Raw genomic sequence first — 17194 nt, forward strand, 5'->3', positions numbered from 1 at the left:
CCTCCTATTTTTTATTACCGAACTATCCTATTAAACTCATCTATCAAAACTCATCTATGATTTTAGCAAGTATTTCTAACAAATCCTATGAAATCCTTTTTAAGAGTTTTAGTTAAATTTTTGAAGTGAGTATTCGTTTTGGTAATGAACTATATGATGAATTTAAAAAAAACAATGTTTGTGGGTTCAGAATGCTTCACAGCCAAGAGGACATTGGTTTGAGTCTCAGAGCTGCTTGGCACACAAATCTGACAACCATAAATGGGGTTCAGATCCAAACACTTTACAACACATTTCTCAAGTTACAAACTATAGAAATGATCCCTAAAAGATTTCTATGGTGAGCACAATGTGGAGATTATGTGGTACTTGGTTAACCACCTTGAGTGGAGGAATAACAGCCACTGTTATGTTCGAACTGCTGCAAGCACCTCAGTAAATCATTAAAAAAACTTGCATTTATATAGCGCCTTTTACGACCACCGGACGTCTCAAAGCGCTTTACAATCAATGATGTACTTTTGAAGTGGAGTCACTGTTGTAATGTGGGATAGGGGATCATTGCCTCCTGTGACTGGTATTGACTACTGTACCTTCCTCACTAAAAGAAGCTTTATTAAAATAAATGACTGCAAATATGGGGAGAAATCAGTTGAAGGTTTACATGGTAGAAATTTTGTTTCATTAGTTTCGTGAATACAAAAGTTGGAGTTGGGAGTTGAATAATGCAGTGTGTTGGCATGCTGTCTTTATGCCTCGAGAATCTGGGTTGAATCCATTCACACTGATGGGATGAAAGAATTCCCTCTCTGGCTCTAATAGTCCTCTATTAAAATAAATTTGTACAATTTCAGTACAAGTTCTAATGAGTATGAGCCTTTGAAGCTGCCCATAAACTGACATTAATTGCAGTCTCAAGAGGCTACAAGGCTGGATAGTGTGGGAAATGAAAGTCATATTGGTGCAGTAGTGGATGTCCTTATGAGGTTGGGGGTAAGACATGGGGAACTTTTGGAGGCGGTACTCCCACTTGTTGGGTTTCAGTCCCGCCTCCAACAACTTCTGGCCAACCCACACTATTTTCCCTTGATTGACCGTGTTAAGCCCGCCCAGCGGGCTTAGCAGGCCAATTAAGGGAAAGCCGGTTGCAGAGAATGTCAATGTATGGCGTTTCATCTGTCAAAAATTTTGCGCTGAGAAGCTGTCAAACAGTGACATTCTTTGAGTTTGATGAGGTCTTCAATTCAAGACCTCATCAAACTTCTTTCTTTTGCAGAAATGAGATGGTTGTTGCATTGGAGAATGCAATGGCCATCTGTCATCTCCAATGCGAGGTCCAAGACTCTCCGCATACACACCGACTGAAGCAGGAAGAAACAAAGGTAAGTACACTTTACCTAACACTTTGCACTTACCTCAGATACTCACCTCTCCACTCTTGCACCCATCACTTACCTTCACAGCACACTTTTGCACCCTGACCCCCGCAGATCCCCTGCTCGCCTCGCTGACCTGGCGGGTTTCGGAGCCTTTGGGAAGCCTGCACTTGTGAGGGCAAAAAGGGGATAATCCTATTTTCTGCCTGTTAACTACCTGTTAACAGGCAGTTAATAGACTTTAATCCCTTCCCGCCTCCAAGGAGATGGGACCCGGCGCAGGACGGCTATCCGCCTCCCGGGAAGATGGCATGGAGGCGGGTTGGGCACCTGCCCCCAAATTATGCCATTTTCCCGGCAGTCCCGCCTCCCCAGGGCTGGCAAGATCGCACCCATGCTGTTGATGTACTATACCTGACCCGGGAGTGCATGATACTTGGTCCAAAAATGGCATATATCCTCACCACTGACATCTCTCAGTTGAACATTTACAAATTTCACCAAAATGAAAAGGAAAAATGCTTTTAAAGATTGAAGTTGCATTATTGAATGGTTTTATTTTGTAGGTAGTGATCATGGAAGTGCAGGGTCTAAAGTCTTTAGCACCGAATCGCATTGTGTATTGTACAATGGAAGTGGAGGGAGGAGAGAAACTGCAAACTGATCAGGCTGAAGCTTCTAAACCAACGTGAGTAGCTTTGTAATTTTGTTTAGCATGTACTATGGATTAAGCCTGTCGTTTTTTTTCCAGCTAGGTACGGTATACCTTCTCCAGACTGGGATTCAGTGTTCCATGATTGGGAAATTCACAAGTATCCATGGGCGCTCCTTGAAAGATTAATAATTATTATGAACCCTGTGGGTCTGCGGTACAAATTGCACAAAGCCTGTGTGCAGTTAGTGTTCCTAGAGGGTTGGTTGGAGCAGGGGTCCTCAACCTTTTAGCTTCTGAGGACCCCCCGCCGCCTCCCGTGTTCTAAAAATTCCACAGATCCCCTGCAGCACAAGTATTTTTTCTGTATAAAAATTAGTTATACAATTAAACATACTTATTATTAATTTTGTTTTACTTAATGAGAAACTTGTTGCTGGTGTTGAGCAACAATTCTGTCACGACGTGGAGGTATCTTTGACAAGTAGTCCTGCCCCCCACCGTCACCAGAGCGGCCTGAAAATTAATTTCAGTATATTTTATCATTTAAAGAGGCACAGGTTTTAGTGTTGGGCATCTTTTGTTTGACGGATATTCAGGTCAAAACATTGCATCTCCAGAATGTCATCAGTTTGTCAGTGGTTATAACAAAAACAACACACCACTGTTTAGCTGTTCTCCCTCCCAGGCAAAAAAGATAGTGAGGGGAATTTTAGCTTCCCCGGCAGACAGGCGGTTAAAATGGAGTGGGTGAAATACCCACTCCATTCCCACTATGCTCCAGCGGATGAGGCATCTCCCTGAGTCAGGCCATCTGCAGACGTTCTTGCAACTGGATGTTGACTAAATTCATGCTTTATTATTCTTTTGAGCTGCTGGTTTTGAGACACTGCCTATTGTAGTTTTATTTTTTCATAGTATGTAGGATTGTACATTTTTTAATAGGCTGCATTTCTTGGCCAGTCTTCTTAAAAGTTCTATGAAATCAAGGTAAACCCTGAGAAATTTATCAGTGTCTCTAAAATTCAATGTAAAACACGATGACATTCATTGATAAGTTTCACAGGCTCTCCCTGACTTCAGGGACTTTGTGCAAAATATAGTTGTATTCACCTTGCACAGTAGTTTTTTTCAATTATAGTAGGTTGGTAAAAGTTGAGACTTTCAGATTACATTGATAAATATAGAATGTTTTTTCCCCTTTCCTTTTAAAATAGATCTTTTTTAAATGTTTATTTTCAGGATCATAATCCCCTTGAATTTTTACTTAAATGTCAGCCTCTATTTATAACACATCAAAATGGCAAATTTTCTGGTTACCCCAGTTTCAAAAAGTAATCATTTGTTCTGATAATTTATGGATTTGAAGAACTCTGTCATCTTAAACTCTGCTGGATTTCATGTTGATTTAATTAAGCTCAAAACAATTCTGTGACGTAGGAATAGAACAGAATCACAATTTTTTCAGATTATTTACAGATTTGTTCCTATTGTGTTTTGAATGCTTAAACTACTGGGACATTGAGACCAGTGAAATGTGGTGAAGATGGCAAATACTTTCTGAAAAAACTCCACTCTGGTCAATAAGTGATGGAATATAGGGATGAATTATTACAGTTTGCCACTTTCCAAATTCAGGTGGTAATAGACTTACTGTTTTTATTAATGTACATGATGATCAGCTTACAATCGTAGAGACATAATCACCAACTGAAAGTGGTGAACTGCAGTCATTTTTGATTTCACCTTGCTGGATCCACATCTAAAACTTGTACTGAAATATCTGTTCATCAAAGGCTTGATGCTATTTTTTTATGTATGTGTAATATACTACTGTATGGCGCTTGAGGTCTGCACTTACAGTTTTGGGTTTTACGCAAGATTTCAACTTGTTCTTTTTCCACCCAGTTTTCTCTTTTGTGTTTCCCTCTTGAAGGTATTGATTCATTTGAGAGGGTGCGGTTCCAATGAGCTCCCAAACTTCTTCACTTATGAGACTTGGCAGTTTGTGTTAACAGGCTATTCAATCTTGTACGGCATTACAGCAGGGCCCAATCCGATCCCTACCTGATGTTCACACAGGTGTGCTTCCAGTGATCAAGAGCAGTAACCCAGGATGATTTGCCCTTGCTTAAGGATACTGTTGCCAATGATACCACTTCAGCTGGTGCTGAATATGCTGGGACTGGTTTACTCAGACTAGGAATTGAACCAGGGCCTTCCATCGACTGTGTGGCTCACTGCTTTAACCAGCTGAGCTATCAAGAGCACTAGCAGAATTAACTTGTTCATAAGCATATGCCATGGCAATCTGGTATAATGTAGACTAGCACAAAAAAATATATTGGATGCAGATATTCTCAAGATGATAACCTGATGTTGCCTGGATTCCTAAAAATAATACTAGGCAGTCATTCATCTTTTCATTTATGTTGTTCAGTGCAGAGTATATATTTGTGTCTGTGTTTACATATTGACACACAGTTACTAGTTGAACAGCTAAACATTACATTTAGATGCCACTGCAGTTACTGAATGTCTTTACATGTACATTTTTTGATTGTATGTTTGTTTAATTGGGGCTAAAGTCGCAGACATTTCACTCTTTTATTAGGCTCAGTAACAAAATAATTTAAACCTCTTGTAATAATAACGGCAATAGATTAGGAGAAGGGGAAGTGCAACGAGACCTGGGTGTCCTTGTGCACCAGTCGCTGAAGGTAAGCATGCAGGTGCAGCAGGTGGTTAAGAAGGCAAATGGTATGTTGGCCTTCGTAGTGAGAACGTTCGAGTACAGGAACAAGGATGTCTTGCTGCAGTTGTACAGGGCCTTGGTGAAACCACATCTTGAGTATTGTGTGCAGTTTTGGTCGCCTTATCCGAGGAAGGATGTTCTTGCCATGGAGGGAGTGCAGTGAAGATTCACCAGGCTGATACCTGGGATGGCAGGAATGACGTATGAGGAGAGATTGGGTCGATTGGGCTTATACTCGTTGGAGTTTAGAAGAATGAGAGGAGATCTCATTGAAACTTATAAAATTCTAACAGGACTAGACAGACTTGATGCAGGAAGGATGTTCCCGATGGTCGGGGAGTCCAGAACCAGGGGTCACAGTCTAAGGATAAGAGGTAAGCCATTTAGGACAGAGATGAGGAGGAATTTCTTCACCCAAAGAGTGGTGAACCTGTAGAATTCTCTACCACAGAAGGCAGTTGAGGCCAATTCATTAAATATATTCAAGAAGGAGTTAGATATATTTCTTAAGGCTAAAGGGATCAAGGGATATGGGGAGAAGGCAGGGACAGGGTACTGAATTTGGATGATCAGCCATGATCGCATTGAATGGCGGAGCAGGCTCGAGGGGCCGAATGGCCTACTCCTGCTCCTGTCTTCTATGTTTCTATGTTATCTGGAGTATATGAAATAGGATTGTGAGGTGCTGCTTGTGGAATGTTTAGATTTGTTTATATGGTATCTGCAAAGTAACACCAGGTGTAAATAAGCGATAGCAAGAGATGAAAATTCATAACTACATTAAAGTAATTTTATACTTAATCAGCATTCTCCCGAAATCACAGCGCTCTTCCTGCCCCCAGCAAAAAAAGTTAAATGATAAAAATTAGAAATTGAGATTTCCACAATCCCCTCAGTCTCATCCCCTCCATCACTTGCTTTTTTTCAATTCTTGCGCGCCACCTCAGATACTTTCACCCAGGGAGACTTAGATAGTGTTAGGTGAGGATGTCACACCAGGTGATTCACAGAGCACAAGAGAGCTGCAGGTGTGAGGAATGGTGCAAATGTGCCACCTCCCAGCAGAGGCTGAGGAGAAGACTGCCCATGGCTTTGGAGTTGTGGGACGCAAAACTTCTGAATAGAAGGATGTGCGAGGAACATCACACCTACATGCAAGTTCCGACGTCAGTCTCCGAGGGTGTGTAACAAATGACAGCTGTGACTCTTGAGTTTCCAGCCCACATTTGTGGTAACATCAGAGAAGCTTTTTTTGTTGTTGCAGGCATCAGTAGCATGTGTGAGAGCTTCATTGGTACACGTGACAGTCCCCAACCTCAGAAGTGGCCTGGTACCAGTCAATGCCTCCTCCTCTGTGGAAGTGCACATGCTGCCCTGGAGATAGTAGGGGACAAATGACATAGTACCCTGCAAACTGGCTTCTAGACCCTGGGGCCAGGATGTAGGCAGCTGCCTCTCGGGGCTTTCACCACATAGCTGCCATTAGACCAGCCAGCCCAGTGATCGGTTGGGTCACAGATCCAGGGCCTAGTGAAATGGCGATGGCTGGAATTGACTTGGCTGAGGCCGCTCTGAATCCATTTCTCAGTACAGCACCAGATGCCGGGTATTTTGTCTTCCCTTCAGAGCACCAAACCAGTGCGGCACATAGGAGGCGACACCAGGCAAAAGCTCCAGAGATGCAGTTAGCAGTGGCTGCCTGTCTGGACACATTTAGACACCCAGGGAAAGTAAGTCTAAGGAAAGATGAGTTTGTCTTAAATTCACTCAGGAGCTTGTTGTATTATAGGACAAGGTGCTCTTATGTTATTCTTTGTTATTCAGGGAGGTTACTGTTGTTAAAAATTTGTGTCTGCTATGGATACCTTCAAGGGTTCAGCAGCATCAGTTATTCCTATAAGATGTTTGAGCATCTTACTTTTACATCCCACTTTTACATTTGTACAATATGCCAAAAGAACACACAGCCCTATATTTACTTGTACAATAGCATAGCCTGGGAATGTAAAAATAGAATTTCCTTGCAATCTGAACTGAATATGTCACATGTCTTTTGCATGTGGGTTTCTTCAATCTCTTCATAGGCAGAACAAATTAATTGATGAGGTTCAAACCATAAGCTGCTTTATTCCACAATAAGGTGAAATGTACAGAGCAATAGGGAAGATCAGAGATACTGTACTTAGTTCAAACAGCACAGCTTATACTGGAGTACTACTCTTACCAATGACTGTAGATGGCTTCCTGTAACCACACATGCCATGCATCACTACAGACTAGTCTATAATCAGCTAATGTCAGAATTCATGAGTGATTAAAAACGTCATCTGTTCATCGAGATCAGATTACAGGCGTGTACCTCACGCCTTGTTAGCTGCTGTTTTATAATCATCTGAACAATGTCTACTCCTAGTTTATTATTTCCTGTTTGTTAACCGTGTTTGTTCCAATGACTGATAACGGTATACATACTGTGGCCTTGATGTCTAATGACACTTTCAGAAGGACATTAATATCTGCAACATCATTGCTGAATATTACCAGATTTTGTTTTGTAGCTGAGTACTGGGGAATACTGTATAAGTGTGCATTAGGACTGTTTTCACAGTCATTGAGTTATCACAACATTCAAGTGAAAAGTGGGTGGATTAAGTTGCATTAACAGTGTGAGCTTTCAACTGCACACTGAATTGCCTATTAGAAATTTTCCAAAGGTTAATGTGATCATATTTTTGTTGCTGTAGCTAACAATTTTTGTACATGTTAAAAGCAATATGCCACTAATCACTGCATCACATCTCCAAACAAAAGGATAAGCACAGTTTCAGTGTTCAGAAAATATTAGCAAAGGTTGTTGCAATGCTAGCACGCATGAAGGCAGGGTGAGTCACTTCCAGTGTTAACAGAACAACCTTATTATTAACGATCCCACTTTTACATTTGTACAATATGCCAAAAGAACAGTTATCAGTGCTCAAGGCTGTGCTCCTAGGTACAACCCACTCTTGTCCTGTTTGTTTTCTGTTTAACATTGTGGCAGAAGATTTTGTTCAAAATGAAAACTGAAATCCTCATAATATATAAGGTAATATATATTTCCAATAATCTGCACTGTGGTAGTCTATTTCAGAAGGGTCTTAATAAAGGAATTTGGTACTTTGGGGTATCTGTGATGGTTTTATGTTCTCTATACACAAAAAAAGACAATTATTCTGAAATGTCCATATTTGATGCCTGTGTAATCCTATATTTGTTCAGGCCAGATTACCCGACAGTTCATTTATACATATTATTACTGTCGGCAATATTAGCAGACTTAAGTATGATATATCTGTGTTTGCTATTTTAATGAAGGCATTTGCCTTTTTAAAATAACTTAGTTAATGCATCTGTTGAAATAGCAAAGGAATGCTATATGAACATATTAAATATTCATCTGTTAATATCACTAACAGCAATTTCTAACCTATAATATTTAACTCGAAGAAATAAATAATTTGCATTTATAGAACTACCATCTTGTTACAACTCATTGTAGTCAAGATATCAAAAAAATAGTTACATGTAGGGCATATGAAAAAGAGACCAGATTAAGTCAATCTGCTTTAAGTATCAGAAATCAGAGTAGCCCATATGAACACTATTAACTAAATCGATGAATTAATTAGTATGTGGGTGTTAGACTTTTTATATTCTTATTTGTAAAGTCTTTGGCCTGGATTTTCCTCAACTATCCTTCTCCAAATGTAGTTCTACCAAAGAGCCGGCACAGGCACGATGGGCTGAATGGCCTCCTTCTGTGCTGTATCATTCTATGATTCTATGAAATCAGGCAGGATAGTGTCCTGAATAGCAGAGATAATAGGCCTGACCTCAATTTCCCTCCTACTGCCCTTGCCAGGACCTTTGCTAGCCACCTCTTCCCTGTCCTTCACATGCAAGAGCTAGCAGGTGGGGGGAAGGGGGGGCAGGGTCTGGATTCCTGGCTAATTTCCTTCCCATTGACACATCCTACTGCCACTTCCCAGTACCACCTAGTAGGCCCAAGAGATCGGTAGGAATGACTGCAAAAGCTGCAAATGGTGAGGACTTAGTAGAGCCCTCATCCCCCTTCAATTGTCCTGACGGCTTACTTTGGCCAAACACTTCAGTAAAAGGATCTTTGGGGCCATGTGGCCCCTTTTAAGGTTTCTTCCTGCCTTTTGAGGTGCAGCTGCAGCACCAACTGGAACTTGCTGGTGGTCACTGGCAGACTCCCATTTGCTGGCCAGGGTCATGGCAGGGTTAGGACAGCAGGTAGAAGCCCCGCCCTGACCCTATAGGGGCAGGAGAAGGAAAATTCAGCCCATGTTTAACCATTGGGAATTTGTGTAAAAAGGAGATAAGGGCTTAAAAGTGGATTAGATCCATTTTTCGGCACTTAATTGACTGAGAGCATGCCAGAAGTCAAAGGCCCAAGGCTGTCCCGAAATTGGGTCTCGGGCCTTATCAACATATTTCTGATGATTTGCAGGCACCAATTGGGCACCTGAAGGCAGCTCGGCAATTTGACCAGGGTCAGTTTGGGCTGGCTGCCTCCCTGGCATTCAAGTGTGTCATTGGGGGGGGGAGGACAGGTGTGGAGGGGAAGAAGGAGAGGGGGAGATCGCGGGCCTTCAGTGGCTCTCGGGAGTGCTGTGGATCTGGGAAGAGCACTCCTGATTCTAATTCAAAATAAAAGAACCATGACACCTTTCTGGGGAGCGAGCTATAGCCTGCAGGATCATGTGTTGCCGTTCACTGCACACCTGAACATTGACACAATGGAAGTCTGTGAGAATCCTGAGCACCATGGCATTGAACCCTAGGGACCTAGATGGCTACATGGTTTCCATCAATAACCTCCTGCACTGTGGGAATATTGCGAAATAATTGAACTGCTGTACCCTTCAATTCTCTGTTGTTTTTCTATGGGGAAAGTAATGAAGCTGTTTGCCCTGGTAAACAAAGCATCAGAGACATGCTTGACTGACCTGTGCACTGAGTATCGACTGATGCTACAAATACATCAGTGCTAACTTGGAACGAGCCAGAAACATAAATGTTCAAAGTGGTGGTGGTGATCTAGATTGTCCCCAGCAACACTGTCCTTGTGATGGAGAACGCCTGCAAGTCAAATTGCAGCTTATAGCACAATCACATCCAGCCAGGCAGGCTATGCACACAATGGGGTCCCATTTTAAAGAATGGGATTTTGCACCTGACCTCATTTCCAAGTGAGTTACATGAGATTGCTGATTACAATGGTCTTCTGATACATTCAGTTTATGCTGGCCAAAAGGACCAGCCAATGATTATTGTCCAGTGTGAATCGAGCGGGGCTCCAGCAAATCCCTGTCTGATTTTTGATCTCCATATACCCGCTTCATGTGCAACAAATATTTGCACTAAACGGACAATCTGCTCCAAGTGTACTAAGAAGTCAAAAATTATTATTGCCTGCTGTATCTTACACAATTTCATCCTGCAAGGGCTATTGCTTTTCCAGCCCAAGGCAGTAATTGAATGCAGCCCATCTGGTTTTTTAGTTCTCTGCTGTTGCCATGTAGCTGTTTTTTGTGGGCTAGTGCTGATTCAACCTGGACACTTAAAGCAGTGTCCAAACCTTGACACATCAAGTTCACTGACTTGTAAATTTTAGATTAACATGGAGTCTCTCTGTTTTGGGACTGATTGCACAGTTTCACTAAAAGTGTCCCAGACCTCAGTGGTATTTTAAATCATTGGTATTTACTCAGAGTAGTTAGAATGTGGAACTTGCTCCCAAATGGAGTAGTTGAGGCGAATAGCATAGATGCATTTAAGGGGAAGCTAGAATAGTACATGAGAGAGAAAGGACTAGAAGGCTATGTTGTTGGGGTGAATTGAAGTAGAGTAGGAGGAGGTTTGGGTGGAGCATAAACACCGGCATAGACCGAATGGGCCGAATGTCCTGTGTCTGTGCTGCAAATACCATGTAATGCTATGTAAATACCTCCTTTATTATCATTTTGTGTTTGAAATGCAGTTCTGGGTTATAATTTTGTGTCTGTAAGGAATTCTTATAAAAGTGTAGTAGTTTCACTGCAAAAGTTGCCTGATTGATCACACAAACCATGATTTTAGCCCCTAGGATCTGATTTTTTTTTTGTGAGGTGGGAATGAAGAGTTTGGTATTCCACAGAGCCAGTAGTTTCAGTGTAATTCTTTACTGGAACCTGTCAAACCAGTACCATTTTAACCAATGATTGTTTTCACTTATATCTTGTTTGCTACAAATCACAAGGTATTCTTGTCATTCGTGATAAGCGAGACAACAATGGCAACAACCTGATGGGCAGGTGTCAGGTTGGGTTGCATACCATTTTCAGGAGAGGCTACATTATCAAGTGAGTCACATAAAAAGTGACAAAGGTAGAAAGTGGCCTCAGTACTGCAGGGATTTTAAGGGCAAATAGGCAGTTCATTCCCTTCTAGTATGCAGTTCAGGAGTAATCAAGTTTAAGAGAACTTTGTCACTGATGAGGTCACTGTTTCTTGTGGTTTGAGTGTACTGTAAAATGCCACTGTGCTCACAGATCAGTTACATTACACACTAATATCTTGTTGTAACACCTGGAATGGATCTGTCGAATTATATCCCATAATGTTTCCAGTGGAAATAGTTCTTGTACTTTATAAGTTTTTTAAGAACTCAGCAGTCACTCCTGCCCCACAGCTTGCACACGCAGCAACAACAGCAACTTGCATTTATCTAGCACCTTTTACGTATAAAAACATTTCAAGGCACTTCACAGAAGTGTAACCAGACAATAATGGAACCGAGTCATAGAATGAGATATTAGGGCAGGTGACTAAAAGCTTGGTTAAAGAGGTAGGTTTTAAGGAGGGTCTTAAAGGAGGAGAAGCAGAGAGGTTTAGGGATTGGCTGGATATGGTATTGCCCCAAGACAGCAGCCTCATCCATGCCGCCTTCACCCAAGCCCTTGCTGTTGGGCACTCCCTGAGCCTGTCCGCTGATTTGTGTGGAATCAAATCTCTGGGAAGCAGTGAGGTTTGTGTAATCTTACACAATAGCTTTCAGAATCCAATCTACCAAAATGTTGAAGCCAGACAAGCGAGATTGTTGTACATTAGAGCCCAGGCCCTCCATAGCAGCAGTCTGAGCGTTCACAAGAGATACCCTGATCGGATTCAGGAGCTAGGGGTCAATTGCAGATGTCTGTGGAGATGAAACAGACTGCAGTCCTGATAAACGGTTTTGCACAGATGCAGGTAGTGGACTCTTCCACAGTCAACACCAGACCTTGCAGGGCCTTGTGTACAATATAAAAGTACTGCAAAAGATCATCCTTTTCAGATTGCAGCCTTTACTATGCAGGCTTTGTGAGATTCTATAGGAACATTTATAGAAATTGGAGAGGAACAAATATTACACACATGACTTTACTGTACTATTGTGCTTGAGCACATGTCTGTGTGTATGAGTTATTAAGGGGAGAACAAATAACAGGAAATGGATGGTACTAACACGTGGCTTTACCCATCCCCATTGATCAACAGTGACTTCCACAACTGCTTCCTCAAAGGGACTCGAGGCCTTAAAATTGAGGGGCCTTACATTTCTGCCAGCAGCAAAGTAGTGTCAACATTTTGGAAGTCTCAAGGACACAAACTTATAACTCCCAATTGTCTATCTGCTTCTTAGTGTGTCCATGAGAAAATGGACTTGGATCATGCAGCTAGCTTTTGTATTGGAAGAAATTCTTCCGGGAACATCTAGTTTGCTAAGATTTCCAGTTGTAATTGGCAGTTGGAAATTGCGCTCTGTCATAGCATCGGGATATATGTTCAGGAAAGAAAGAGCTATGCAGTTGTCTTGTGTGCAGTCCCAGTTAATGTGCAATGGGTTCAGAGCAAACACTGTGTGGCATGCATACTTTGCCCATCTATTTGGTATAGGAAATGTTGCATAGCCTTACCTTGGCAGATTTTTTGACATCTGAAAACTTCTACCTCCATGTGCGGTGCATGGTGTGTTGGCATTCATAATGGCCACCATCTTCTCCTGGGCCTCGCCTGCGGGGATGGTTCACTGGAATGCTGAACAGGGCAACTCTCCTTTGGCACGTCTCTTGGAACAGTTGCTCCTGTTTGGAATATAAATTGTGCACCTCTTCCTTGATGTGGCTCCCTAACCGCTTCACTTTTAAAGTTTCAGCCTGTACCCCGTTAAATGTGTGGTACAATCTTTTAAATTGCTGCACCTGTGCAAGGTTCCCACCTCCCCAACTGTGCGAGTGCCCAACAGTAGGCACAAATTGCACTGGGAACTCGCGATGCATACATAATGAACAAAACTTGGAATTTGCAGCTCAATTGGATGTGCCAAATTTGAGCAAGTGCAAATTGCACATTGCACCGCTCCTGACACCTCCACTCTCAGCATGTGATAGAAGTCTACAAACCTCACTCATGCTTACCAGCTTCATTAATTATGCTGCATCTCCCAGACATGGGAGGAAGTCTGATTCAATAGATTAGCCTTAAGTATTTTTTGTACTGCTTACTGTCCCAGAAACTGTCATTAAAATCTGGTTGCTCAGCAAAAAGGCCCAGTACTTCCTGCTGCATAGAATTTACAGCACAGAAACAGGCCATTTGACCCAACTGGTTGTGCCGGTGTTTATGCTCCACACGAGACTCCTCCCACCCTACTTCATCTAACCCTATCTGCATATTCTTCCATTCCTTTCTCCCTCATGTACTTATCTAGCTTTCCCTTAAAGGTATCTATGCTATTCACCTCAACTATCGAGTGTTAAAGACGTTTCTCCTGACTTCTTTATTGGATTTATTAGTGATTATCTTATATATATATGACCGCTGGTTTTGGACTCCCCCACAAGTGGAAACATCTTATCCACGTCTACTCTATCAAATCCCTTCATAATTTTAAAGACCTCTAATAGGTCCCTCCAGCCTGTTAAGTCTTTCCTGATAGTTGTAACCTCTCAGTTCCAGTATCATTCTAGTAAATATTTTTTGCACCTTCCCCAGTGCTTCTATTTCCTTTTTGTAATATGGAGACCATAACTATGAACAGCACTCCAAGGGCCTCCAAGGTTCTATACAAAGTTAACATAACTTCCCTGCTTTTCAATTCTGTTCCTTTAGAAATTAACTCCAATGCTTTGTTTGCAATTTTTATGGCCTTGTTAACTTAGGTTGCTACTTTTAATGGTTTGTGAACGTGTACCCCCCTCTTTGCTCCTCTACCCCATGTAGTCTCTTCTTTTCCAAGGAGTATGTGGCCCCCTTAGTCCTCCTGCCAAAATGCAACACCTCACATTTGTCTATATTGAAATAAATTTTCCATTTACACGCCCATTCTGCACTTACACGCACATATTGTACTGGGGTTACCAAATGTCATCTTTGTAATGATAGAGTAATTCCTGAAATTTTCAGATTGGAGTAATTCCTGAAATTTTCAGATGTGGGTGACACAACAGGCCACAAATTTAACTGCCCCCACCTGACAGAAACCGGGTGGAAGGGGGGGCAGTTACAATGAGGGGCACAACTTACCTCCTCCGATCCTGCTGCCTGCCCGACAGGTCCAAATATTAACCTGCTCTTTTGAGCAGGCGAGTAGAACACCCGTCCCAAGCTGGTGGGGTCCTCTTTAAATATGACGCCATCAGGACCTGATCTGCTATTTTAGTCAGGGGCCTGAGCAGGGCAGCAGTGACGGCTTCCCCATCAGGCCAAACCTGTCCAGAGGGGCATCATGGGACAGAAGAGGCCCAGGCAGGTTTAGGTTTCCTTGTGGACCAGGAGGAGCAGGCGTGCTCCTCTGGACCTCACAAGGAAGCCTTGGGCCTCTTTTGCCCCGAGTGTTATTCAACTGCCCCTCATTTGTGTTATTTATTCATCTGCGGGACTGGGATTACTTTCCTGTTCACCATGCAGTTAGTGCCTGGGAACATAATATTTTAATATTCGTCACTGGGCCTGTCCAGATTTCTATCTATGTGACTTGTTAATATTGTAAGCATAAATACATTTTCAAATTCCAGGTTGAAAGGAACATTTTGAGCAGAATAAAATTGGGAAATATTTCTGCAAAAGAAACGCAACTAATTATTTTCTTTTAAAAAGTTAGATCCATACTTACTAAATTTAGAAAAGAGAAATATTGACAAACTGGGCTGCTTCAATGCAAGTTGTGCTTTTATTGATGTTGAAAACTCCATAAATTTTGGTACCTGCTAAATGACAAAACTGTGTAATTGGAAACTGTAATGCCATCTAGAGGTGTATTTCATAATGGCATACCCAGACTATGGCCCAGAAATTCGGGTCTCCACGGGTGAGTACGCACGGGGTACTCACCCGTAGGCCCGATGGAAGTGTCGGTTTCCTGCATGCACTGCGCATACGCGGGAAACCGGCACTTCCGTTCCTCTGAACGAAGGGGTTCAGAGGTCGAACACGTGCGCGGGGGAGGCTGCGCGTGCGCATCGAACTTCGTTTTTTTTTACAGGTTTTCCCGGGAAGGTAAGCCTGCAGAATTTAGAAATGTAAAAAGCAGGCGTAAGGCCTGCTTTTTACAAGGTAAGTGGTGAATTAATTAAAATTAAAACATTTTTTCCACAGGTTTATTATTTTTAAATACTTTAAAGCAAGGTAAGTTTATTTTTAGCCCCGTTAGAAAATTTTAAAAAAAATTCAAAAATTTAAATTATTGTTTAAAATAGTTATTTCATGTAATTAGTAGTTTATTTTTTAAAATGTGATTTAAAAAAAAAAAAATTATTTGAAGATTTAGTGCTATTTTGGGGCCGTAGTACAGGTAGACTACCCTTTATCCGAACTTCCGAAAACCGAAACCCTCTAAAAACCAAAGGTTTTTTCGTTCAGCGTAAGTCGTGCGCACGACCCCCCGCCGACCCCCCCGCGGACCCCCCGCCGACCCCGACCCCCCCGCGGACCCCCCCGCGGACCCCGCCGGCCCCGACCCCCGCCGACCCCCCCCCCGCCGACCCCCCCGCCGACCCCCGCCGGCCCCGACCCCCGCCGACCCCCCCCGCGGACCCCCGCCAACCCACCTTCCAAAATCCGAAATTCTCCGAAAACCGAAACACGGCTGGTCCCGAGGTTTTCGGATAAAGGATAGTCTACCTGTATTTATAAGTCTTGACAGCACTTCCTGTCAGACTTATGAATGGATCATTCCCTGCTCCGATTGGCTCCCCATGGCCCACGTGATCCCAGGGGACGCATCAAACTAACTGCGCCCCTGGGATACGCAAGCACTGCGCGCCGGCAGCTGGACCAGGCCCCGGATCGGAATCCCATGGGGGCCCACAGCTCAACGGCCGGTGCGCTAGGTAAGTGCAGGTCGGGGGCTTGCACCCACGGGAAGCCCCCGACCCAAATTTCTGGGCCAAAGTTATGTATTACTTCAAAACATAGGGACTTCTCAGTATTTCTGTATCAATTGCCAAAAGCCACCTAAAAATTCTGGTTGATGCTGTCCACACAGTGTGACCAATTACACCTGTAAGAGTCAGCACAACCTATTAGGATATAGAACATTCAGGTAAAATGTGTACATTATTTATGCATTAGATGTAAGGTTTGAATAGTTGCCAGAAACTGTTGCATGTGTCAAATATTACAGTTATGGCTCTCTAACCTATTTCAGAAAAATTTCAGAGCCTGTCTCAGGCTAGATCAGACCGATTGCAATCTTGGCATCCTATTCGACTCCAGGTGGAGCTTCCAACCCACATACCCTTCATTACAAAGTCCACCTTCGTAACATTGCCCGCCTCTGTCCCAGCCTCAGCCCATCTGCCTTTGAAACCCTCATCCATGCCTTTTTCATCTTCAAACTCGATAATTGCAATGCTCTCCTGGCAAGCCAGCCATTTTCCGCTCTTTGTAAACTTCAGCTCATCCAAAACCCTGGTGCCTGTATCCTACCTCGCATTAAGTTCTACTCACCCATGACACCTCTCCTTGCTGACTTACATTGGCTCCCAGTCCCCTAACACTTTCCAATTTACACTTCTCATCCTTGTATTTAAATCCTTTCATGGCCTCACCCCTTCTCGATCTCTGTAACCTCCTCCAGCCCTACAAGTACCCGCCAACTCTCCATTCCTCACTCTGTCCATCCCACCCTCCCTTTGTCCCACCTTTGGTGGCCATGCCTTCAGCCACCTAGGTCTCACACTCTGGAGTTCCCTCCCCAAACTCTTCTGTCTCTCCATGACCCTCTCCTTGAGATTCACCTTTGAAGAAACTTTTGATCACTCTGCCTAATATCTCATTTTTTTGGCATTCATTTTTGTTTGATTACACTTAGTGCCTAGGGACGCT

General features: G+C 42.8%; 1 protein-coding gene across 15 annotated transcripts in view; it reads left to right on the forward strand.

The window, feature by feature from the left end:
• The window catches only part of cadpsa (Ca2+-dependent activator protein for secretion a), a 583962-nt gene that overhangs the window by 243864 nt on the left and 322904 nt on the right, over positions 1 to 17194 (forward strand). For all 15 annotated transcript variants that reach the window (XM_086001517.1, XM_086001514.1, XM_086001512.1 and 12 more), the window contains exon 6: positions 1943 to 2064. In XM_086001517.1, coding sequence (XP_085857643.1) covers positions 1943 to 2064 — 122 coding nt within the window. The remainder of the gene's footprint in view (positions 1 to 1942; positions 2065 to 17194) is intronic.

Source organism: Somniosus microcephalus, chromosome 11, assembly GCF_052327205.1.
Source record: "Somniosus microcephalus isolate GS21.2 chromosome 11, FLI_Smic_1.0, whole genome shotgun sequence".
NCBI lineage: Eukaryota > Metazoa > Chordata > Chondrichthyes > Squaliformes > Somniosidae > Somniosus > Somniosus microcephalus.